A 26,419-nucleotide genomic window follows, 5' to 3' on the forward strand; every position below is an offset into this window, starting at 1 on the left:
TTTGTAATTTTGAGAGGTAATACAAGTTATGGCAAAAACCAATGAAAACAGTGGTAGTAAGTATTCAAGAAAGTGAGCAGGGCTCTTTCTACACCTCACCTCTGCTGAGAGCTGCTATATAAAGGAAGCTGGCAGGGTCCTGGCCTCTCTGCATTAGACAATCAAGCCCATACGAATGTTATGTCTAACAAACCCTACTGACAACACAGTAGCTTTTTTTGCCTTTACAACATTGCAGTCTGAACATAAAGACCAACAGTTACTCTGGGGACAATAGCAGGTCAGACTATGTTTGAAAAACATAATTCTGAAGACTGAGCATGGCAGCACACCTGAAATCCCAGCGCTGGGGAGGCTAAAAACAGGAGGATCACTAAGTCCAATCTATGTAGTGAGACCCTGAAGACCCTGTACTAAATACATTTAAAAAAAAAGAAAAACATAGTTCAAGCCCTGGACTGTTTCTCCAAAGGGCAGTCCTACAGTCACAAGTCTAATCTGAGATTTTAGGGGTTCCTGGGGAGCAATGGAGGTTGAGATGACGCCTAATTTCTACCTATGTTTTTCATTAGCCAAGAAATAAACATACAGGTGGCAAATGGAAAACAAATGTGAAATCAGCAAAACACTGAGGTCCCCGGATCATTAAAAACGCTGGCAGGAAGTAAAAGGATAACATGAGGTGAGCAGCAGCAGTACTATTAGACTCTGGGGTGAGTGAGCTGAAATAGCAGAGGCAAGGCTCATCTCAGAGCCTAGGGCCAGTGAGACAGCTCAGTGGCCTGAGAGCCTGCTTAGGCAAGCACATGGACTGGGGTTCGATCCCCAGCATTATAGGCTGCACCAGCCCTGGCCCTGCCCTAGGGTCACTGAGCAGGCCACTGAGACCAGGTGTGGTGGGGCACACCTGTAATCCCAGCCCTGGGAGGGCTGAAAACAGGATTATCACTACGAGTCCCAGCTGCATAGTGAGACCCTGTACCAAACACATTAAAAGAAAATAAAATAAAAGACATCTCAGAGCCTGAAGATGTTGGTTTATTTTTGGATAGAAAGGCAGAGGGTTTTTTGGGTCCATAGAAGAAAAGAATCCCTACTCTCTGGTGAGAAGCATTTTGAAGGCTGAGGGCAGCTGCAGGCACCGGAAGGAGGATGAAATAGAGATCAAACAAACAGAACCAGGAGGACGCTGACGGTTTTCATGGCATACCACCTGTTCTAAGGATCTCAGGACACTTTACAAGCCTTGCTTCAAGAACACAGCACAGAAAGCAAACTCAGTGAGAACCTGACCGAGGTCACTCACATAGGCAGGTGAGAGACAACACTGCTGGCTGAAAGGGCCCCTGCTCCATCTTAGTCAGGGAACCAGGAGTTTGTACCTAAAAGACTGTTGTTTCCTGGGTCCAAAGGGAAGTATAGTGAAATGCTGACTGGTCTGGCCTGAGTCCAGTTTCTTACTCCTGATCATGGGGAAAATCCTGCTCATCTGCCTTTAAAGCAATGATTAGGTTCTCAAGGATCTCACCTCACAACAATGCAGTTCTTTTAAGTCAGTCACTGAGCAGTTTACAGAACCATCAGTCTAGAAATCTAAGTAGAAATAAAGACTACTCAAGGAAAAGACTAGACTTGCTAAGGTAGCTTGATATACTTTCTTTCTTTCTTTTTTTTTTTTTTTCCGTTTTGATTTTTTGAGCCAGGGTTTCACTGTGTAGTTCACGCTGAGCTTCAGCTCACTGTGTAAGCCAGGCTAGCCTTGAACACACAGAGATCCTCCTGCCTCAGCCTCCTGGGAGCTGGGATTACAGTCATGCACCACCATGCCCAACTTGATATAAAGCCTTAGTGAAGACTTCAGTACAAACAAAACAGATTTCAGAGTCCTAGCATCTAGGCCAGAGGTTCGTAACCAGCAGTAGGCCTCTGATGAACTTTAATACAGCATTATGCAACTACCTAATTCTACCCCCAGAGATTGTTATTCCATACATCTAGGATGAAAACCTATATATGCTTTTTAAATGTTACCTGAATATTCTAATGCCTCACTGCCTGCTCCCTAATCGCTCTCCCAATTCCATAGCCATCAAACTAGAACTAATAATCCACAAATGCTTTCAAAATGAGTATGTTTCTCCCTACCAAATAGGCAGATCAAAGAATTTGAATACTACTATCTGGGCTCAAACACTAAGCAAAAACTGAAATTAGATTATTGCCTTTCTCCTTCACAGAATCCACCCACACGAACTCTTCTTAAAGCCATATATTAAAAGGCTTAAAGCACCTCCATATAATCATACAGGAAAAAAAAAGGCGGGGGGGGAATTAGACTTGCAATCATGAAAACAAGAAGAAAGTCACCTTACCCCCTGTTTCCAGAAGGGATCATACAGAATCCAGACTGGCTTAATAGCTATTGAAGAGGAAGACTTCAAAACTTCTTCATTTAACTTTCAAAATCTAACAAACTCCCAGCATAGGCAATCCTTTTGTATCCCTAACTTAAATCTTAGCTGCTCAGCTTCAGTCCATTTCTGTACTTTGTAAAAACAGAAAAATAGCCCAGTTCACTCCAAATAAAAATCTTTCAGAAACTTTAGGAAAAGAGGGGGAGGGTTTCCTACCAAGAGCATATATATTTTCTTCTTAAAGAAAACACTGCCTTTTGTAAGAATCTTTTTGATTTATTCCTTACACTCTGAGTAACTACTTTGAAGATAATGATACACAATGTAACAACTATTGTTATTCTATTATGTGATTATGAAACTTTGGGTTTCTTTCATAAAATATTTTTTTAGAAAAGAGCCTCAACTGAGATGGGAGGCAGAACCTGACAAACACACAGAATTTGAACTTCAAGGGTATTTCTAAGTGATAACTTCAATTTACACTTCCTCAAAACTCAGCAGAGCTGGCATAAAACCTATCACTCTTTTCTAATTATTCCCCTCCCTTGGAAAAAGCTTAATAAAAATAGCAGCTGTCATTAAATCTCTCTGCAGTAATTTAAATCTCCATCTCTACTGGCTCTTTCCCTTCCACTTTTAACCATATTTTAACCATATATTTAACTAGGTCTCTCCTGAATTAAAAAGTCCTTAATGAGCAGTCCTTCTAAGGTTCATGCACTTTCCTTCTCCCTTAGGCACTTGCATCTCTATAGGCTGCATCTCTACTTATTTCTTTTTGGAGACAGGATCTCACCATGTAGTTCAGGTTGACCTTGGATTCACTGTGCAGTTCAGGCTGGCCTTGTACTAGAGATCCTACTGCCTCAGCCTTCTGAGTGCTGTATCCCTAACTTAAATCTTAGCTGCTCAGCTTCAGTCCATTTCTGTACTTTGTAAAAACAGAAAAACAGCCCAGTTCGGCATAATCTAGCTCTACTTCTTTTTCATCCTGTTATTCTTAGTTTTGATTTCTCATCCAAAAAGGTCACAAACTCCTGATCATTTTTTACTCTTCTGGACTTCCAAGTTACCCCCATTATATTAGACACCTTTAAATCATTTGGGCTAGGGAGACAGCTTAGTGAAATAAGTGTTTGCCTGGCAAGCGCAAGGTCCTAAATTCAATTCCTAGTACCGCAAAAAATAAAATAAAATAAAATAAAAATCACTGTTTCATTTACTCCTTTAGTATTTACTGCATACTTTATGCTGTCACTTATATCATGCTATGAAATAAAAAATATGAACCCTCACCTTAAGAAATGAAGACATACATGAAAAAAGTTATGCCTTGTTTCAGGGTAGTAAAGGTAGTTCATGAAGGCCCTGTGACCAAAAATTATGGAGTGGATCTGAAATAAGTATAATTTTAATGAAAAGGAAGAGGAAGATAACCTTAGAACAGTGTGATTCTAGGCAGGAGCCACATGAGGTAAGAGCTACATAAAGGTCCTCTAACACTTCCTTCTTTGCCCCTTTCCCCAGCCAAAATATGTCTGTCTTCAAATTTTAGTTCAGAATTGTTTAGCCACGAATCACTAGCTTTCTGTTACCATGATCACCCACAGCCACCATATATTAAAGCAATTCCTGTAGTCTAATAGACCAGCACCTGTGTTAGTTATCACCAGGCAGGCTATTACTATTATTATTGGTACTGGGGAATGAACTCAATACCTTGAGCTTGCCAGGCAGGTACTTATACCACTGAGCTATCTCCCCTGCTCAAGGCAAGTTTTTAATAATAATCTTAGGTAGACAGCCTTCACTAAGTCTAGAAAGCTAGGCATCTCTAGGGTCCTAGGTCCACAAAGAAAGCTATCCCTGTTGAGTGTTAAAGATAAGCACTATTGCTCTGTCACACCATTCAAGGGTCATCCAACTCCTGCTAAATATTTTGTTTATACATAGCTTTAGAACAGTCAAAGCCTTTTAAAGTAGTGTGAGGCAGGAAAATGCTATGTGAAATGAGGATACTTAATGCTGATACCAGATGCCTGCCTCTTCACTGATTTCCTAGAGCTCTCTCCTCTTACTCCAAGACTCACAGCTTACACACCCCTTCCTCTGTGAAGTCTTTCTTACTCCCTTAAACTGAGGACCCCCTCCCCTGTGCTTCCATTAACAACTTAATGCATCCCTCTAGGACAGAGCTCACCACATCATGGTATAATCATTTGTTTACATGTCTGCCTAGCCACAGGCTCTTTAATGGCAAAAATGCTTTATTCATCACTGATTCCACACTTAATAGGCACTCAATGAACAATTGCTAAACATATTAATGATGTTAATGGGAAGCTTTAAAGAATAGAGAGGCATACCAAAATTACAGTAAGTATTCACATTGAAGACTAAGCTCCATTACATATTTTTATTATGTATATACCATTCCTGGCCAAGAAAAAAAAAGGCCTGGAGATGTGGGATGGTTTTAATAGTACTGGACATTGACAAGTTATCAGCAAAAAATATAAACATCTGCCATACTAAGAATAAGCAAAAATTTTAATCTAAGACATTTTCTAATTTGGGGGCTCATTCTCCTGCTTTTGGCATAAGTACAATGAGTAATAAGAATCCTTTAAAAACCAGGCATGATGGTGCACATCTGCAGTCCCAGTTACTCAAAGAGGATCACTTGAGCCCAGGAATTAAAAAATGGCAAGTGCAAGATCCGGAGTTCAATCCCCAGTATCTCATGCCATGCCAGCCCTGGAACCCCTGGTGGGCCATTTGGGGGGGGGGATGAAAGTGGGCATGTAGGCACACATCTGCAATCCCAGGGCTGGAGAGGCTGAGACAGGAGGATCACCACCAATCTAAACTAAGTGGCGAGACACGGTATCACAAGAAAAAAAGAAAGAAAGAAAGAAAGAAAGAAAGAAAGAAAGAAAGAAAGAAAGAAAGAGAAAAGAAAGATAACAGATTTTTTTTTAATTGCCTAGACAGTATAGTGGGATCTCTTATCAAAAAAAAAAAAAAAAAAAGAATTCTAAGATTCTAAGAAGGGTCACTATCTCTATCATCATGGAACTTTGCAGCAAATTTTAATTCAATAAAATTCTGCTGAAATATAAAGGAAAACTCTTTACCTTACCAAATTCAGTTAAGATTCTGAGAAGGGACAGGGATCTGAATTAAGTCCTCCCAGAACTCTGTCACAATGTACATTAGCACTCTAAATCATTCATCATCACAGTTACTCATCTCTGTAAGTCCCAGGCAAGGCAATAAAATGGTGCTGTCTCAAGTGACACTCCCTGTAGCAATCCTGGACCATGCAAAGCTACTGTGTTTACAGACTGCTATTAAGACACAAAATTTGACCTGATCCTATGGGAACAAAGCCCTGCACTCCCTCAAGAGATAAAATAAATTTAGTCTACTTCTAATTCCTACAGCTGTGGGACCCAACAAAGTTGAATATAGCATTAGGTACAAAATCCAGCCAGGTGAAGGAATAAGAAAGAATTCTGCCCAAGAAGAGCATCTGCTGCTGCGAAGGATGTGGCTCTTGACATACAGTGAATGGGATATACACTGTTCAAGGGCAAACCAGGAGAATTGCTTTGCTGGCATACATGGACATGTTATCATTCCTAAGAAGCCAAGAAGCTCCAGTTAAACTAACATAGGTTTAAAGAAACGAATCCATTTTGACTCCAGAGAAGAACAATTATTTCTACAATCTCACATAACTCCAGCTGTTATTTTAATAACTGGATCCACATAGTCACAGCTTAGTTTTTCACAGGTATGCAGTCTCATTATCTTCTTACAAGAAGGGAAACTCCTGCATCACACATCAACTGGCTTCCTCAAGCACACTCTTGGTTTGTAGTGAGGTCACAGTTGAACTCAGGCTGCCTTCCTGTTCACCTCCCACATGAACCTCGCATGCTTATCCCTGCTGTTCTTTTTCCCTCAACCTAAATCCAAGCCACTGCCTCCTTGAAGAGCAAAGACAAGCATATTTGATCTTTTACAGCCAAGAGCTCTCTTCTTTCCAAGAAAGAGGAAGATGGAAAAAGGAACACGAAGTAAGAAAGGTTAGGGAAGGAATGAGGTAGCGCTAATACTAGGACTCACCTTGGAGCTGAGGTCTTCTCGCCGGTTTCCTGCCTTACTCCTGCGTAGTTTGATGGATGGAGATCGCAGTAGGTTCTTGATCCGGCTAGTAATAGTTGACCCTTCCACAGCCATCATGATAAGGATCGCCTTGGGACAGTCCTTTAAACAGTCTTGGGTTCAAGAATGGCGTTTCCCACTCCACAAGGCCTTTCAATCCACCCTTTCACTGGCCTGAGATGGCAGAGGCCACCTTCCTTAGCATCGCAGTATGAGTCTCGTACCTATCTGAGCCTGCAGTTTTGACCTCTAGGTATTGTCCTCTATCCCTCATCCCTTCCAGTCTTGCGTGTTTTCTTACAACGTGGGAAGGCCAGATCAGTTAAAAAGGTGGAGAAAATCCTGAGCCAAAGGGAAAAATTCTTAGCCGCAAAGAAATGCCAGGCCCACGCCTCTAAGAGGCTTTTACTACATGGGATGGGCTCTAGCAGGGGTGGTGGCCAGTCTGGTCCCTGTTAGTACTCAACTGTTCCCATGGCAACTGCGTTGTCCCAGGGAGGAGGCGGTAGCCACCTGGGAAGGTCCCCGGGAGACTCTGGGGATTCAGAGCCGTGGCTAGCTTTGGCCCAGCCGCCTGTCTGCCACCGTAGCCTCCCTCCCCCACCCCCGTCCCTCAGAAGCTCGCTGCCTTCCACACCTGATCTTTCTCTTCCACCCGCCCAGAAGCCCCTACTACTCGTCAGCGCCCCCGCTCGGGCCCAGTCTCACCAGCCCAGGGGCATGAGGGCTGCCTGGCTCACAGCGCCCTCAGGCATCGCGCTGAGCGATTTCAGCTCCGCGGCGGCAGCACCAACAGCAGCCGCAGCAGCTATGGTGGCACGAGCGGTTCAAAACGCGAACTAGAGCCTGGGCCAACCTACGGGCTGGAAGGCGGAGCTAACGCGAGGGGGTGCGGTCTGCAGTCAAGAGGTTGTTTCCTGAGTGGACAAGCAAAGCCTACGGAGGCGGAGCCAATGCAAAGGCCTAGAAATCTTATGATTTCGGACTCCACAGCTACGGATTGCGCACGGTGTAATTGCGGGTACCGCTCTTAGGAGGTCAACAGAAGACAACTTAAGAATTTAAAGAATCAGACCTTTTATGGTATTTTCAGGCCTGGCCCCCCCGGAGAACGGCACTTCCCAGAACCCCGAAATGATAGCCACGCCTCCAGAAGTGTTAAGGTTGGCATTTGATAGTCCCGAGGGACAGTAGTTGAAAACTTACTCCTAGTTTAGAATTACAAGGTTGGGATACAGCCAAAGCTCTGCTCCGATCCCCTCAAGCGCTGGAATTTAAAGAGTTTGGGTTTATAGTAGTTTCTACCGGCCTACCTTGGCCCAGGTGGAAAGGATTCTTCCTAAGGAATCCAATTCAAATGCTAACAACAGTGTTTTGAATTGGATAATCTCTTTGCTTCTGATGGAAGGGGAGACCGAAGACCGGAATAGTTCTAGCGAAAATGGAAAAGGGAATGAACGCGCCTACTCTTATTTGTTTCAGGGTTGCCTTAGCCTCCTATATCCTACAGCACGCTAGGTTAACTAGGACTTTGTTACTACCGAACTTTCAGACTAAGGAAATTTTACTTGTGAACACTTCTCCCTTATGGGTGTTACTTTCCAAGGTCACTACAAAGCTTGCTGGGATTGGATTCTATGGTATAGCTTTTCTAGCTCGAAGGAGTGGGGAAACATGGAAAATGCATTACTTTATATTTCACACATATGTAAACTGCTCTAGGATTTTTCACCTGGATAATATTTAAAGAAATATTATGAAAAAGTTAACCTAAATCATAAGACTTAGTGATCCCCGAGATGACACGTTCACGAGAAGGGCCCCTAAACAAAAGACCATGTACACCCAAATTAAAAAACATTATGTGTACTGCAACTAGATATTAAAAATAAGACTAATACAGCTTACAGATTGACATGAATGTCAAGTATGTCACGTCCTGGAACACCAGGGGATAACAGCTACCAAAGGCATAAAAGGCTTCGTTCCCTTCAACCATGCGTTGTAAATCTGATGAAATTAAAATTGGATTTTCAAATTTCCCAAATACGGAAAAGCCATTAACCATAATCCTAGAAACAGGTGATTTACTCCTTTAACCTTTTGTGACCTGACTCTTCGTAGAAACCAACACTGCTATAATTGGTGCCACCTAGTGTCTTTGCGGAGTCATTTCTGTGTCAACCATTTGCTTACCTAATCACTCATGGCCAGGTTTAGACGGTTAACTGGTCATTTCTTGTGCAAATCTAATTTAGCCTTTACAAAAAAATGTTCCCTAAATTAGTCTTCTCTGACCCTAAAGCTATATTCGCAAATCTAAGTAACTGCTTATCTACAATGAAAAACTTTAGAACAGTGTAATCAAATTTAAGTCTGGAACCTGGATATTTCCAGCCCAAGGCCAAAAGGACACATTTCAAATTATTCCCAATCTTACTTAAGTACTACCCTGCCGTTGAGGTGCCAATGTGATGATAGGGCCTGTGATGGAAACCTTTTTAGAGCTTTCAATGACACAGCCTGCTGTGGTATACACGCCATAGGTTCACCACTCCACAGACATCCATGCTTCATTAACTCCTCAGAAATTAGTTGTCAGGGGCTGAGGAGATAGCTCAGCAGCATAAGCACCTGTATGGCAAGCACAAAGTCCTGAGTTCAATCCCTAGTTACCACAAAAAAAAAAAAAAAAAAAAAAAGGATCAGGTCCAGCGCAAAATTTCCTTTGCTCAAATACTTGCTACCCCACCCTTATGTTTTATCTCCATACACTTATTTTTTATTCTGCTTGTCTTAAACATGCATATATGCTGTTTACCAATTCTGAAGTATCTGTTGATAAACAGACATTACACACGTCTTGATTAGCATTATGCTTATTAGATTTTTTTTTTTCAATACTAGGGATCAAACCTAGAGGCACTCATCACTGAGCTACACTTCCAGCCCTTTTTATCTTTTTTTAAATTTTGAAATAGGATCTCATTAAGTAGACCAGGTTGGCCTCAAACTTGCAATCTTCCTGCCTTAGTAACAAAAATTACAGGCATTTTAGGCCTGTGCCACAGCATCCAGCTTGTATGGAATTTCTTAAAATGGCCTTACACAAATAAGGGGCAGTTACAACCTAGAAAACAGGCCAGATTAAATATTCGCTCATCAATTCAAGTATATTTTGAGCACCTTTACATGCAAGACACTGTAAGTCAGCTATGCCAATGACTGCAGTTGGAAACAGGATAAATCTCAAGGCAATGTTTCCACTGCTTTCCTAGTTAACAATTCTACCTACTAGTAGGATTTCACAAGATATAGAACTTTTGCCTCAAAATTTCCAACTCATCCCCCAATACTTAGCCTCCGTTCTCCACATACAGTTCCATCACTGTTAGCACTTATGTGTCTTCTGGCAAGCGCAGGGTCCTGAGTTCAATCCCTGGTACCACAAAAAAAAAGTGTCTTATATATAGCAGTTCTGTCCTATTTAACATACTAGAGCTATGTCTTAGTTTTAGAGTTGTATATATCAAATTTTTTTTTATTCCAAATATGCATTTAACTGATTTCATTCAACTAATAGGTCTGACTGCCTCATTTTTTATGAATTCATGTCCACATTAAAATTCAAAACGGGGCCGGGGAGATGGCTCAGTGGAATAAGTGCTTCTCTGGCAAGCGCAGGGCCTGAGTTCAATCCCAGGTTCCACCAAAATAAATAAATAAATAAATAAATAAAATAAAATTCAAAACAAACAATACAATGGCATGGGAGTCTTATAGGACTATTCAAAACTAATGATTCTACACAGGAAATTTATCAATTTTTGGTCACTAGTCATTCTCCATTTAAAAAATGTAAAGATGTGCTGCCTATACTGACTTTTTAAATTCTGAGACAAGAGCTATCACATTTTAGACCTTCTTAAAAGTATATTTACCTCAATTCACCTCAGTCCATTCTAAGTACTTGTATGTGAACCAGTTATAGCCATAATAAACTATAGTACCATAGCACAGCAAAAAAAAAAAAAATTGTCTGCCTTTGTCTTGTGTTTAAAGTATTTTCAAATGTTACAGAAAGGCCTTATACTAGGCATTTCATCCATAATTCTGAAAGAATACATTATAAAATTATACAAATGGATAGTATGTATGAAGCTTTTATAACTGAACTTGATGTGTTTGGTGATCTTAGATTAGCAGTACCTCAATGTCAAAAGGAATCCTTTATTTTTAAAAAAAATTTTTTTTCTTTTCTTGCAGAACCAGGGATTGAACTCAGGCCCCTGCGCTTGCCAGGGAAGCGCTTATTCCACTGAGCCATCTCCGGCCCACAATCCTTTAATAAAATGGTAAACTATGTGCAAAACCGTAAATTATGAAAGTAGTTAACATCTAACCTTAGGATGTCTATTGTCTTAGCTACTAAGATTGTGTTTATATCCTATTATTCCCTAAGATAACAGATAAATTGCCTTTTATACAGTGGTACCATGATGCCAGCTTTCACTGTAGAATCACTTCTAAAACAAATACATGTGAATTTGTGCACAATTTTGAAGCTTCTATGGTAAGACAATCCACAAGGACTACAAAACTAAAAACCTCCCCAAAACGGCATGTCAGAAACTTTTGAAAATGGGAAGGAATTCCAATGATAAAAATTCAAAAGCACCCTCTCTCAAATATGTCTCAGGGCGTTAAGAATTCTTTACTCCAATTTTGCAAAAACCTTCCAACAGCAAGTCCTGTTTTAATTAGTGTAACTGATTTATTTCGATCACCAAACAACTTCTGTTCTTGTTTCTAAAAAAAATAGTCACTTTCAAAAGCAGAAAAGGAAAGATATATTTTTAATATATAAAAGAAAATGCTAAATCTGACATAATTATATTCTTAAAAACATTCCATTTATTTACAGATGTATAAAAAGGTGAATTATTGGTCTACTGAGATCATGCGTCTTATAGAGTTAGGGTGAGCGCTGTCTTCCAGGCTTCTCAACTCTTCTTACTCAACTTCATCTTTCATTATCACACATGTAATTTTCATAGATCAGTTTCTTCTGGAACAAGGTTAAAGGGTAGGAGTTTTTTGGAGATTTTAAATTTCTGTCAAGACTGCAGGATTGTTCTGAAGACTTGAGCCCTCCTCAAATTAGCCCTGATGACTCCTAGATCTGTCTTGAGAACACTGTAATTTGGGGTGTGTGTTGACATCTGCAGCCTTCCACAAACACCTGGAATACCTCATTTCCATCTCTGTACATCTTTATAAGCATACTCAAGTGTTCAAGAATTGACCTGGACCTGTTATCTTCTTTAAAAGGGAAAAGTGTTCAAAAATGAGAATAGTCCTTCTCTTCCTGAGGATTCTTCACTCCCTTGCCTGCTCCTTGGCTGATCCTCAAAAACCACAAGAGCCTTGGGAAGTCAGGGGGAAAGCGGAGAAGAGACAAGCAATAAAACAATGGGAATCTAGTATACCCAGGTTAAAGAACTTGCATCTCCAATGACTATTAGCAAGAGAGACAGGTGCTAAACTCCTTGACTAAGGCATTGAATAAAATTTGCTGGATAAAGAGAAGAGACAAGGAGAAGCTGAGGAGCACTCTTTGAACTAATTCAAGCTTCCTCAGTTGAGAGGGGTTAAGTGCCAGTGGGCAGGTCTAGAAAGGCAAGTAGCACAAAACCAACAAAGAACTTGTTCTCTCTGCATTTTGCAGAGGAATCTTTCCTAACCTTTTAGACCAGTTGATGGCCAGAGTTAATGGGAAGGGAATCTGCTGTGGAAGTAATAATCACTGGCTAGACCCATTCCAAAGCTGGTCTCACAATCATGAAGATATGCTGAGTGGGAGTTGGGTAAGGAAGGATACAGCAGAAACAGCATGACCTAGGCACAGCCCAGGCAGTGGAAGCTCTTGTGTTAAGTGTTTTACAACACAAGCAAATCCTGTCAGTGAAGACAGAAGAGGGGGTTACATTCCAAAATATAATTATTTAAGAAAGGCAAAATGCAGCAGCTAAATCCCAGTCTATACATTTTCAGAATAGTGATTCTTGCCCCCAGGAGTTTCCAAGAGACCCCTCAAGTGCACCATGATTATTTACAAACTAGATAGGAAACATTTCTATACTCAATACAAATCTCATCTTCTAGGTTGAAAACTTCAGCCTTTGAGAAATCTATGAAAACAACTATACAAAAATATAAATATCTTTATCTTTACAGGCTGTCAGTCCTTCATACCCTGACAGTTAATGAGTGAAAAAGCTCTACAGATCATTGAATCCATGATAGTAGATAAAAAATATATCTCATGATTCAAATACTGCCTTATTTCCCTGGTAGAGTGCCTACTATGACTTTTCTTTACAACCTGTGCAGGTAACAGTGAATGAAACCTTCAAGCACCGGGAGGCTGGTTTGATCTGGAAAACATCCAGCCCCGCAATTTTTTATTTTGGCCACTGTCTCTGGTCTTGGGGGGGGGGGGGTAAGGGGGAATGCTTTTCATTTTAAGTATCTCTTGGGTGATGTGATTTGTGAAGAGGAAGTTTCCCCTCCTTACCTACCTCCAAAATAAGAAATCCCTGGCAATATGAAATTATATTTCAATACCCACAAAGACAGTAAGGGAGAACTATGGTTTTTCGCATCTCAAAATAATCACAATAATAAAGTTAAAAGATCTCTACTTCATGAAAAGGCTTGCATATGGAATTCTGATTGAAAAAGTAAGAAAAAGGAAGCTACTTAGGATCTAAAAAAAGGTAAAATTTTGCCAAGTGACATAAAATTCTTCACTTTGGTATTTCACGGTACATATCCTATCTCAATCACTGAAATAACTTAAAATGATGTCTTCTGGATCCCTTTTGCACAAATGTAACACATTCCTCAGATTTTAGATTTAACCAAAGAGCTCTCAGATACAATTTCGTACAAAGCAATTCTGATTTCTAACACAGCTTTTTCTCTTGGGGAGTTAGGAGTTTTGGCGGTAGGGACAACTATGGAGCCAGTCCTGAATAAATTCCTTGGGTAAGGGGCACCTCGTGTTCAGTAATGGATCACATCTTCTTAGGATTAGAGGACCCAGCACCACAAGTGAGGTAACACATTTTAACATGATCAGAATTTCGTATTATTTCTTATACCAGGGTCAGCACCCTACCCCCTTTTTCTTATCTACTACACCATCAAAGTCAAGGATCACTGTTCCATGACACAAACAAATGCCTGCAGAGAAAGGAGGTAAGGTTCAACTTCCCCTCATAGCCTGGTTTCTGTCTTAAGAAAAGTAAGTTCATTTCCCTGAAGAACTTGGTGATACCCCAGAGTTGCCCAATTTAGCCATAATAGGTGCCAATGTAGGCATCATCTTGCTCTCCCGGCCTTCCTGGTCACTCCCAGTTAAGTTCATTTTATGTCCAACTGACCCAATTTTAGCAGCTACAGGTGCCAAACAAGGCATCACCTTGAGAGTCTGACCATCTGCATCACTGGGAAGATTAGCTACTTTTAAACCTAAAGGTGCTAACTTTGGCATAGGCCTCCACAAAATATCTGTGTTGCTATTCTCCAGGCCAGTCTTCATGTGTAGGATGGGAGGTGAGGACACATTTTCAGGTTCTACAGGGAGACCAGAAGTACTCTTCCCTCCATCACTAGATTTCCTGTGAGAAAGAAATGAATCCTTCATCTCAGAGTCAATGACAATCTTAAGAACATCTGGCTCTGAGGCTGTTTCAACAAGTTGTTTTTCATTCTCAGAAAAGTCATCATCTTCCAAGTGCAAAAGGAGGGGGCTGATGGAGTCACTCTCTCGTTGGTCATCAGGCATCTCTTTCAAATCTGTTCCCAAGTGGCCAACATGGAAAGGTGCTCTGTTCCTAGGAGGAAGCTTACTGATAAAAGCCCGCTGAGCATCTCCTGGAAACTCTGTATCCATAGAGGTGGGCAGTTCAGCAAGACTGACAGAGTCATCATTCAGCTGCTGATTAAGAAAGGCAATCTCATTGAGCAGTGAAGTCAGTGTCTCATCAGTATCATCGTCATCTTCCATGTTGGTCAGTAGGTCACTGGAATCAAGAGTTGCTTCCTCTATAGCTGATGCTACTTTCCTCAGTTCCATCTCTATGCTTGAGTCCTTGAGATCTTTCATCTTTAACTTATGAAATGGAGATTCCTTTGATTTTAATCTCTCTCCTCTTGATTCACCCTCCTTCCACTTATACCGATTCCCTTTTACATCACATGAAATCTTTTTAGGTAAAAACTCTTGTGTTTCCTGCATCCTAGAAACATCAACTATACGTGAAAAACCAGAATCTTTATTTGCCAGAAAAGCTTGTGTTGGACCCAATGCCATTCTTCTGTCACTATGGTTTCCTCTTGAAGATACTCTATCAGAATCCTCCAGGTTATCTTCATTCCTGACCGTGTCTTTCAGGTGCTCAGATGGCTTGCCATCAGGAACTTCGTGAGGATATTTGCTGCCACCCATATCTACCAAACTTCCCTCTGTGGCCAGTGATGTCACATTAACAATTCGTGGCATCATAAATAAGTCATCGTTCTCTGAAAAATAAAATTAAAAAAAAAATTTAAGATATACAGCAGCTATGACTATTCCCCCCCCCCCCCCATTTACACCAAATGACCATCTTGGACATAGTAAAAATTCACTAGTCTATTTTTGTCACATAGATGAAAGAAACAGTCAAATAAAATCCAACTAAAAGACTCTGATATTCTATCATCAATAAAAGTTCCACTTGGGGCTGGTGAGATAGCTCAGTGGTCTAAAGCACCTGCTTAGGCAAGAGCATGAGGGCCACTGTTCAATCCCCAGCACCACGTGGTGCACCAGCCCTGCTCCCAGTGTGCGCTGAATCGGCCACACAATACATGAATGAATGAATAAATGAATGAATGAATAAATGAATGAATGAATGAATGTATGTATGTATGTTCCATTTAACTGGTTTATAGCTAACTTTTTTCACCTGGGTGGCAGAGGCAGGAGGATTATCACAGGTTCAAGGATAGCCTGGGCTACATAATGAATCTGAGGCCATCGTAAACCACATGGGGTATTCAAGGTCAATTCAGACTACCTAGTGAGACCCTGTCTCAGAAAAGTTCCACTCAATAATTTTATAGAACTGCTCCCCAAGCTAATTCGCAGAAATGTGTCTGATTCTTGTTCACCCAATTTTTTTTTTTTTTTTTGGGGGGGGGAACAGGTGGAACTGGGAATTGAACTCAAACCCTTGCACTTGCCAGGGAAGTGCTTATTCTACTGAACCATCTCCCCAGCCCCAACCCAATTGTTACCCTAAGAAAAAAATGAAGCCCTAAAGGTATCTGGTTAGGGAAAAAGAGTAGTTCTCCATACTGGACTCAGCAGTACAAACAAGAACTGTTGTTGGCAATGTCAAGGAAGTAATTAGGATTTTAATACTAGTGAGGATATTCTGTTACTATAACAGAAATTTAGGTGTCTAAGACCTAAAAACTTCCTTTTCAACTTTCCCCTAAACTGAATCATGCTGATAAAGTGGTAATATACACCTTCGGAGTGTAACACAAAATTGATAGATATTTGTAAATATCAAGAACTAAGACAATAATCCCTCAACATCTTCCTTTCACTTTAGCATCTTTATTTTTCTACTTAAAAATAACCAAAAAAGTTCTCAATCCCAGATAAACACACCAACTAATATCACAGATCAGGCTAGATTCATTCTAAAAACACAACTACTAAAGCAAATGTCAACAGAACATGTACCTCTTAATCATTATAGAACACATTGAAAGACTTTTCATTGAGATACCAAGGCTAACTTTTTTTACTACCCATAGAAGACAACATGATGTACCTGATTGAGCCATACCACTACTGGCAATTTGAGGCTTCAAATCCGTTTCTAAGAGAGCAGGAGAAACAGTTACCACTGGTCCTGAGAGCAGGGGACCTTTTAAGGTAAGTAATTGTCCTTGTGGAGTCATCACGAGATTGGCAGAGGTGTGTGGAGTATTGGGAGAGGTGTTTTCTATAAAGATAAAAAGACCACACTTTCACTTAAAGTCAAGAAAAACACTTCAAATGTAGAGAAACTAAACATAGATTTTACTTTCTTGAAACATATTTGAGTAATGATTACCTATCCAATGATGATTTTCCTAGGGGAGAGAATGTATTGAAGAACACAGCTGCAAAAATATTTTCACTATAGGATACCTCTGAATGAATATGAATAAATATAGATATAGATATAAATATATAGCTCGCTCTATCTATCTATCTATCTATCTATCTATCTATCTATCTATCTATCTATCTATCTGCTCTGATAGTCTTAGTAGTGACTCAGGAAAAAGGAATATACAATTCTATTCCCAGCCTCCCTTTCCAATACACATATAACAAATTTAAGTTTCTAGGCCTTAGCTTTTTGATCTGTCACATGAGAAATGTGGTCAATAAATTTCTTTCTAGCTGGGTATGCTGACATACACCTGTAATTCCAGCCTCAAGGAGGCTAGAACAAGAGAATCGCTGTGAGTTTGAGGTCAGCCTGAACTATATAGTGAGATCCTATCTCAAAAAGTAAAAAGTGAAATAAAATTTAAAAATAAATTTCTTTCTTACACACAATATTAAAACACCTGTAATCCCAGAACTTGGGAGGCTGAGGCAGGAGGATCACTAAAAATTTGAGGCCAGCCTGGGCTACATAGTGAGTTCAAGACCAGCCTGAACTACATAGTGAGACTCTTGTCTAAAAACAAAACAAAAGGAATAGAGAGATAGCTCAGTGGACTAACCGCCTGCTTAAGCTAGCACAGAGACCAAAGTTTGATCTTCAGCACCACGTGCTATACTAGCCCTGCCCCCAAAAGTCCAGGCATGATGGTGCAACACTTGTAATCCCAGCCCTAGGGAGGCTGAAAACAGGAGGATCACTTCAAGTCTGAGCTGTATAGTGAGACCCTGTGCCAAATACATTAAAAAACAACAACAAAAACCCATAAAATGAATTCAGTGTGTTAGAGGGTTTAGTGTCCACCTGAGTTTCATATAATAAACCAGATTTTTCTTACTAGGTTACCATAAGAGTAAATTAGGATGAAAATAATGTACATGTATCTATAGCTTTATTTCCAAAATCACGACAGAAGACCTTAAGGCCATTTTTCCCCCTTATATCTAATGAAACACTATCTATCTATCTAATAGCCAGATTCAATGAAACTAAATTTTTCCTTTTTCTCCTTTAGGCCATGCTTATGCGGCAGGACAGTTCTAAACTCTTAGTGATCCTGGCTCAGTCTTCTGCATACCTAGGAATAAAGGCAATCATCATAAGCAAAAAGTAATAATTTTTTTTTCTTTTTGTATTTTAGGGAAGGGTCTACAGGGTGTTCAGGGTCTCATTACTAGATAGGACCTGTAGTGATCCACCTATTTATAGCCTCCCAAGAGCTGGGATTACAGACACATGTCACCATGCCATCTCAGTTGCTGTCACAGTGTGCCCCAGGAGCAGAGCAATCTTTTTTTCTTGAGACAACGTCTCACTATGTAGTGCAAGCTAGCCTTGAACTAACTCACTATGTAGCCCAGGCTGTCCTTGAATTTACTGAGATCCTCCTGACTCAGCCTCCCAAGTGCTGGCATTATAGGCATGTGCCACTATACCAGTCTAAAATGAAAAATTTTCTATTTTTCTAAACTTATCAGTAGAACTGCAAGAAAATCACAATGTCATGTATAAAATCTGAAAAGATGGTAGGTTATAAAGTTACTAAAAGTATATAACTATAAGATGGCTGTTAGAAGTAGGGCTTAATGTTACAATGACAGAATTAATTTCTTAAGGTGTGCTTGATAATTTGAAGCCAGAAACTGAAATCTAATGCAGTTCATCTTCTATAGCTCATGTTTAATTAAAACTGAAACAAGGCTGGAGACATAGCTCAGTGGCACAAACACCTGCCTGGCAAGCACAAAGTCCTGAGTTTGATCCTGGTACCAAAAAAATAAAAAATAAAAAAAAAATAAAGCTGGAACACTATTGGCCAAGAGAAGACATTCAGTCTACTTAACTGATATTCATCTAAATTAAGGAAATCAGAGAATGTCCCTCCTACCTGTGGCCTGGTCTCTTTTTCTGGAAAGAATCAAAGGTTTCCCCCTTCTGTTATTAATAAACATCTGTCCGAGATCTACAGAAGATGTAGAAGATCTTTCCTGCTGTTTGCTAGTTCTGGGAGACTCATCAAACTCATTTGTTCCCATCTTCTTTTTTCTTTTCTGAGCCTCTAGTGCTTGTTGTTTTGCATAAATATACTCTAGCTTCTTCAGGACCACTTCTTCTGTCTTACCTACAGGTTGATAAGGAATAAATTATCACTCTTTTAGTGACCCCACATAATAATGAGAAATAGAATCAACTGAAATCCAGTTGATTTAACTATATTCCCCAAAACTATGGAAGGCAAGAGTGACTTTTTTTTTTTTTTTTGTCTTTTTGGGGTCTCACTATGTAGTTCAGGCTGGCCTTGAGCTCACTTTGTAGCCCAGGCTGGTCTCGAACTCACAACCACCCTCCTGCCTCAGCCTCCCCAAGTGCTGGAATTACAAGTGAGTGCTACCATGCCCACCAAGATTGTAATTCAGAAAATATTCTCTACCCATTCAAAAGATAGTTCTACTGTAAACTTAAGGGACCAAGCTTAAACTAATTAGTATCTGAAAGGCCTATTAAGGATTTCTCCTTGATAAAAGTGTTATTAAACTCATTACTAGAGACCATTTATATATCTCACCTGAAAGAGATGATACCTTTCGTATCAAGATATTCCGTTTTCTAGTCAGGAGATTTTTCTGTCCTATCAGTTTGTCTGCCTGATCTGTTAGTCCCTGAATTTCACTGAATGCCTAGAATAAAAAAAGTAATATTATGTTAATTGAACCACTCTTTCTTACATAAGGGAGGCAATATCTTTAATGAAAAAATTTAAACAAGTATTTTGAGAACTTTATAAAGTCATATAAAACCACCATGTACCAGAAATAAACTGTATAAAGTTTTCTGGCTTGTATTTACAGGGAAAATAGATTATGATTATTTCTGAAGAGAATCACTGAATGTCAAATAGATCATCTATTATAAGAACAAACAAAATACTCGTATTCTGCTTAGATTTTAATCAAATTTAAAATAATCTCAGTGGAGGGAGGTGGCACACATCTGTAATCTCAACACTCGGGAGGCTGAGACAGGCGATCAGCATTGAATTCGAGAGCAACCTGGCTACACAGGAAGTTCAAGAGCAGCCTGAACTACATAGTGAGACTCTATCTCAAAAATCAAAAGAAAAAACGAAGTAACATTGCCCTACAGGGACATATTTATGTTTATCCTGTACTTCTTTAATTTCTGTAAACAGTTTGAATGAAGCTGCCTTATTCTATTTGCAGATGTGAAACTTTTGCTAGCTTGAGTATTTCAGATTTTCTTTTATAAAATGCTGTCAATTAGGGGCCAGGGAGATGGCTCAGTAGAATAAGTGCTTGCCTGGTAAGCACAAGGGCCTGAGTTCAATCCCTAGTCCCACAAAAAAAAAAAAAAAAAAAAGTAAAATGCTGTCAATTATTAATTATGTTAAATATGGTATAGCTTTCCACTGTGATAAACTGTTCTATAAGTGAGAACAATTTATGGAGTACATGTTAAAGTCAGTTTCTGATTTTATTTGAAGGTAGGATAGTTCTGTCAAATAAAACTTTAACTTTCTGTAAAAAGCTATTCTGACTCAACATACTAAGTTTCTCTCTAAGGGACTTAACCAGGTATTCATTAGTCCACATCCATCTCCCACATATAACAACGGGTCCCCTTTCTCACAGTGTAAGATCCCTTTCCAAGGTCTTTTTTGTTGTCATTTACATGAAACATTTACTTACACGAGTAAGAATGAGACTTTTGGAAACCTTGGAAGAATGAAGTAATCCCAATGTGATCTTCAATTTTTCAAAGAGATCTCTCATTTCACCACGCCGCCGCCGCTCATTGGCAGTATGTGTCCGGCGATAATAAGCAAAAGCTTCTGCTTCTTTCTGTAGCTTGTCACTCCAATAATCAGGTTTCAGTTTTAGAGGAACTGATGGGGCCTGTTCAAACAAGAGTACTTCAATATCTCTCACATGGACCTGCCCTCCTCTTCTACCCCAAAGACACTCAATGCTCTCTTCTCAGGTACCTATTAACATTTGTCTGGAATATTGTTACAGCCACTCAACTGCTCCTCTTACTATCATCTTATGTCCTTCCTCCAAATTTACTTGCAACAATGCCAACAATGTATATTCTAATACAAGCTATTCTAATAAGAAAGCATATCAATTTCTAGCTAAAATCTCAGTGGTTCTCAAATGAGGAAAAATCTAGAGGTGGAAGGTAACAAGGGATTTGGAAAACATGGCTTATACAACTTAATAAAAGTTTTCATGACACCAACTACACGAAAAACAAAAAGCAAAATTCTGACTAGTAGAAAAGAGACTTGACTTTTCTCAGAATAAAAGATCACCTGTCACTAATCTTTCTGTCCAACAATTCTATTAAAATTCTCTGCTGGGTATGGTGATGTACACCTGTAATTCTAGCGCTCAGAAGGCTGTAGCAGGAGGGTTGCTGCCAGTTTGAGAACAGCCTGGGCTATAAACTGAGCTCAATCAGGGGCCTGGGTTCCATCCTTGGCATGCTGTGCTGGCCTTGCCCATGGGGCGTTCTGAGACAGCGATTAAGACTGGGCATGCTTGAGCGTGAGGGCCTGTAATCCCAGCGCTTGGGAGGCTGAAAACAAGAAGATCAACATGAGCCCGATCTGTGTACTGAGACCCTGTACTAAATACATACACACACACACACACACACACACACACACACACACACAGCCTCAAGATCAGTCTAGAATACACAGAGACCTTGTCTCAAAAAACAAACAAAAAAGGCAATTCCCAAAACACTACCCACACATCCCTGCAACTGCACAGACATTGACCTGTATCTTATCAGTTGTCCTTCCTCCCTCCCAATCCTCCACCTCATTTAAATTTTAACATTTGAAACTCAAATTCTGCAGTTTTAGGAAAATATTCTTGACCCTCAGCATGCCTTATAGCTCCTTTTATACTCGACTTCTATTGCAAAAATTTTTTTTTGTCTTTTTGAAACAAATTTTCACCATGAACTCATTTTATAGCCCAAACTGGCCTCAACACAGTGATCCTCCTGCCTCAGCTTCCCGAAAACTAGGACAGCAGGCATGCACGATGTCTGGCTTAAAAAATTCTTTTTATTTTTATTTTTTAAATTTTTTGGTGGAACCGGGGACTGAACTCAGGCCCTTGTGCTTGCCAGGCAAGAGTTTATTCTACTGAGCTATCTCCCTGGCCCCTAAAAATTCTTATAAAAATTATGGGTACATGTAAGATTCAAAATACATCAAGAGCTTATAATGAAATGCAACTAAGCCTTATATCTATACCCACATCTTCAGAAACATTTTTATTTTTTCTTTTAATGGCCTCTTCTGGTTCTTAAACAGAATATAAAGTTATTCTTTTCCTATCAATAACACCAATTGATTTGTTGCTATATAGAAGGTTTAGTGTATACTACTCTTAAAATATTATTCTGTCTAATACTTAGCTATATCATTAAGTTTATTTCTTCTGACATCTTTAGACATCTGAGTGAAATTCTTTTTTCTTCTGTATTTAGGACAGGGTCTATAGGGTCTCACTACGTAGATCAGACTCACAATGATTCTCCTGTTTTCAGGCTCCCAAGTGCTGGGATTATAGGCGCATGCCATCACAGCCAGTCTCAACTGAGTCTCAGCAAGCCCCGCGGGTGGGGCCAGCACAGCAGGATGGGGATCAAACTCTGCTAGTGCACTCTGCCTAAGCCAGCACTATAGTCCCATGGCTATCAGGCCCACCCTTGAAATTCTTTTCTTGTTTGGACAACAACGAACAATGTAGGAAGCCAGGGATTTTAGCTCAGTGGCACAGCAACTGCCTGGCAAGAATGAGGCCCTGAGTTCGATTCACAGCAGCAAAGAAATAGTGTATCTTGCCTTTCTTCTTGATGAGGACATCAGCATCTGTATCATTCATGTCTTTTTCCCTCTTTAACCTACCAATTTGTGATTTGTATTTACATTTTTTCAGGATTGAAAAGAAATCCACCATATTTTACTTATGGATTGTTATATATATATAAAAAAAAAACACTGACAGCATTTAAACTATTATGACGTAAATATTTACAGAAAGTGAATCATAATTAATTTCATATTATATAGTTTTGTTTTCCTCTCTGAAACTGTCCTTTTTGCTGACACTTTTGTTTTTATCACAACCCTGACAATGCCTCAAATCTCTTTTTTAAGTTAAACTCATGTGGACTAAAGGTCCCATTTGACCCAGTTATTCTCCTTCTGGGTATCTTCCAGAAAGAATTAAAAGCATGAAACCACAGCAATAAATGCAAAACCATGTTTATAGCAGCACAGTTTGTAATAGCCAAATCTCAGAAATAGCCCAAGTACCCATTAACTAGTGAATGGATAAAGATGTTTTCTTTTCACAACACAACAGAGTACTATTCTGCCATGAAGAATAAGATTGAGATATTTCTAGATAAACTGATTACCTTGAGACCATAACCGTCTGTGAAATAAATCAGAGACAGGTGTAAATATTGTACTGTTTCTCCGCTCTAAAAAACCAAAAGTGTAAATAAGGCCCTAAATATAGTAAGTACTGTGAAATATGAAGAAACTGTTCAAATGGGGAGTGGAACAAGGAAGTGGGAAGGAAAAAAAGGAAAAGTTAAAGAAAAAAAAGAAAAGAAAAAAATGGAAGCAAAGCTTTTCTAAATGGGGAAAAATGAGCTGGCCAGATAGCTCAGTGAACTAAAATGCCTTCTTAGGCATGCGTACTGACTGGGGTTCCATCCCCAGCAAGCCATGCTGACCCCAGCCCCAGGGCACACTGAGATGGTGATTGAGATTGGGTGTGGTAGTGGGCGCCTATAATCTCAGCATTTGAGAAGCTGCGAACAGGAGGATCACTACAAGTCTGATCTGTGTAGTGAGACCCTATAGACCCTGTACTAAATACATTTAAAAAAAAAAAAAAAAAGGAAGAAAGGACAAGTTGAAGGGAAAGTAAGGGAGTGGGGAAAAAAAGTTGTATTCATATACAGGTACAAATTCCTTATGATGAGTGTGATTATGCCTATCTAAAATGTCCCAATAAAATCTGATTAAAAAAAGAAAATTCCATTATGCATTAAATAGCATGAAGAATAGCAGGGTGTAGTCACACATATGACTGTTAACTCCCATCACCCTCACCCTCACAACTATTGAGCCAGGAGGAACATGAGGTCAGCCTGAGCTACAGAAAAAGTTCAAAGCCAATGCTGGAGACCTTAACTTTAAAATAAAAAAAAGGGCTGGCCAAAGAACTCAGCAGATTAAAGCACCTGCAAGCAGGTGCAGGAGCAGGGAGTTCAATCCGGACCTGGCGTGCAGGCTGAGATGGTGATTGGAGACTGGGCGTGGTGGTGCAAGCCTGTAATCCTAGCTCTGGGGAGGCTGTAAACAGGCAGATCACTACAAATTTAATTTAGTAGTGAGACCCTGAACACCCCATAGACCCTTCCCTAAAATAAAATAAATAAAATTTAAAAAGTGTAGACATGTAAAAGATGTAACAAGAAGGGGAAAAATACCAAGGTTAAGTACAGTAAAGCACTACAAATATTTACATGAAATGATTTGGGTAATAGATCATGTAAATAAGCTATTCTGAAAACGCCTATATCTAAAAAATGATTTAGAATATATGAAAAAATGAAAAACTTAAGTGAGTATAACATATGCAAAATTATTATGCGAACAGAAATGTCTTATATAAGATCTTCACTTATATATCAGATTAATGCCAAAGCAATCATACTGAGGTTTCTGAAAGGACTAGAAGTCAAACACCATCTTCCTACCCAATTCCCCACTACTGTGTTTTCTCTTTTAAGAGGACAGAATAAAAATGGAAAATAGTTTAAACCATTATGCACTCTTTCATTCCTATTGTTAGGATAAAGAGAATTTTTGCTTAATTATGCTATCCTGATACCAGCCCCTGAATGCACTTACAAAATTAAACAATCATAATTCCATGGCTCTTTGAACTGCTGGTCACAGAGTAATTTTTAAGTCACTGAAAATCATGGGGGGAAAACGGCGGCCGGAGTGGCAGTGGCCTGACAGCCCTGAAGCCTGAATCAGGAGATACAAAGACCTCCACAAAGGACCGGCTCCTCGGATGTGCCCCCTCACAGAGAGATGAAGGGGCAGCAGAAAACAGCTGAAACAGAAGAGGGGACAGTGCAGATCCAGGAAGGTGCAGTGGCTACTGGGGAGGACCCAATCAGTGTGGCTACTGCTAGTATCCAGTCAGCTGCCACCTTCCCTGATCCCAACATCAAGTGATGTACAGGGTGATCCAGGTGTCTGAGGGGCAGCTGGATGGCCAGACTGAGGGCACTGGAGCCATTAGTGGCTATCCTGCCACTCAATCTATGACCCAGGCAGTGATCCAGGGTGCTTTCACCAGTGAGGATGCCGTTGACACAGAGGGGACAGCTGCTGAGACACATTATACCTACTTCCCCAGCACTGCAGTGGGAGATGGGGCAGGGGGTACAACTTCGGGGAGTACAGCTGCTGTTGTTACTACCCAGGGCTCGGAGGCACTACTGGGACAGTCTACCCCTCCTGGCACTGGTCAGTTCTTTGTGATGATGTCACCACAAGAAGTATTGCAGGGAGGGAGCCAGCGCTCGATTGCCCCCAGGACCCACCCTTACTCCCCGAAGTCAGAAGCTCCAAGGACCACTCGGGATGAGAAACGCAGGGCTCAACATAATGAAGTGGAGCGCCGCCGCCGAGACAAGATCAACAACTGGATTGTACAGCTGTCCAAGATCATTCCGGACTGCTCAATGGAGAGTACCAAGTCTGGCCAGAGTAAAGGTGGAATTCTATCCAAAGCCTGTGATTATATCCAGGAGCTTCGACAGAGTAACCACCGGCTGTCTGAGGAGTTCCAGGGACTAGATCAGCTGCAGCTGGACAATGATGTGCTCCGTCAGCAGGTGGAAGATCTTAAAAACAAGAACCTGCTGCTACGAGCTCAGCTGCGGCACCACGGATTAGAGGTTGTAATCAAGAACGACAGCAACTAACTCTGGGGACTCCGGGACTTTGGGCCTGAGGACTGCAGATCACCCAGGAGCAGCAGGCTGATCCCATCCCCTTTCCTTCACTGCCCACCTCTGGCCTGGGACTGGGGGAAGTTCCGAAGGCGTGTCTGACCTGAGGCTCCGTGGTATGGCAACCTGCAGTGTGTGAAACACGCAGTGTGGATGTGCACAGGCATCCCTGCCCGCCCGCACCACGCAGCCCCTGGGCCCTTGTGCTCTTCCTGCACAATGCATGTGCTGTCTCCATGCCGGATATGGGACACACTAAACTGAGGGGCTTGCCCTGTGCTTGTTTAGAGTGCCCAACAGAGGGTCTGCTGACAGGGCACGCCCTGCTCAGCCCAGGACTCTGGCGCTTCCACTAGTTCTTCCTTTTTCTGGAGCTGAGGTTCCAGTGTGCACCTGGCTGCTGGGGAACAGGCTTGATGAAGAAATGGGGCAGATGCTTAGCAGTGTCTGCTG

At 40.6% G+C, this 26,419-nt stretch overlaps 2 protein-coding genes and 1 pseudogene across 21 annotated transcripts in view; 1 reads left to right on the forward strand and 2 right to left on the reverse strand.

The window, feature by feature from the left end:
* The window catches only part of Mapkbp1 (mitogen-activated protein kinase binding protein 1), a 64,226-nt gene extending 56,841 nt beyond the window's left edge, over nt 1-7,385 (reverse strand). For 2 of the 5 annotated variants that reach the window (XR_002820363.1, XM_023711249.1), the window contains exon 1: nt 6,552-7,385. Coding sequence is in view for 4 of the 5 variants with exons in the window: in XM_023711249.1 (XP_023567017.1) it covers nt 6,552-6,668 (117 nt within the window). In the remaining variant the exon portion in view is untranslated. The remainder of the gene's footprint in view (nt 1-6,551) is intronic. The other 3 variants (XM_023711243.1, XM_023711232.1, XM_023711237.1) reach the window with 3 other exon arrangements.
* Nucleotides 7,386-13,251: 5,866 nt separating this feature from the next.
* Nucleotides 13,252-26,419, reverse strand: part of Mga (MGA, MAX dimerization protein) — a 168,699-nt gene continuing 155,531 nt past the window's right edge. For 14 of the 15 annotated variants that reach the window (XM_023711285.1, XM_023711302.1, XM_023711299.1 and 11 more), the window contains 5 exons: nt 20,581-20,787; nt 19,440-19,551; nt 18,762-18,995; nt 16,487-16,660; nt 13,252-15,179 (listed from right to left, as the gene is read on the reverse strand). In XM_023711285.1, coding sequence (XP_023567053.1) covers nt 13,906-15,179; nt 16,487-16,660; nt 18,762-18,995; nt 19,440-19,551; nt 20,581-20,787 — 2,001 coding nt within the window. In that variant the 3' untranslated portion in view covers nt 13,252-13,905. The remainder of the gene's footprint in view (nt 15,180-16,486; nt 16,661-18,761; nt 18,996-19,439; nt 19,552-20,580; nt 20,788-26,419) is intronic. The other variant, XM_023711292.1, reaches the window with a different exon arrangement.
* On the forward strand, nt 24,953-26,413 carry LOC101566716 (annotated as a pseudogene). Its single transcript, XR_002820403.1, has one exon. The product of XR_002820403.1 is annotated as an upstream stimulatory factor 1 pseudogene (transcript).

The sequence above is a fragment of the Octodon degus genome, unplaced genomic scaffold (genome assembly GCF_000260255.1).
Source record: "Octodon degus isolate 3935 unplaced genomic scaffold, OctDeg1.0 scaffold00002, whole genome shotgun sequence".
Lineage (NCBI taxonomy): Eukaryota > Metazoa > Chordata > Mammalia > Rodentia > Octodontidae > Octodon > Octodon degus.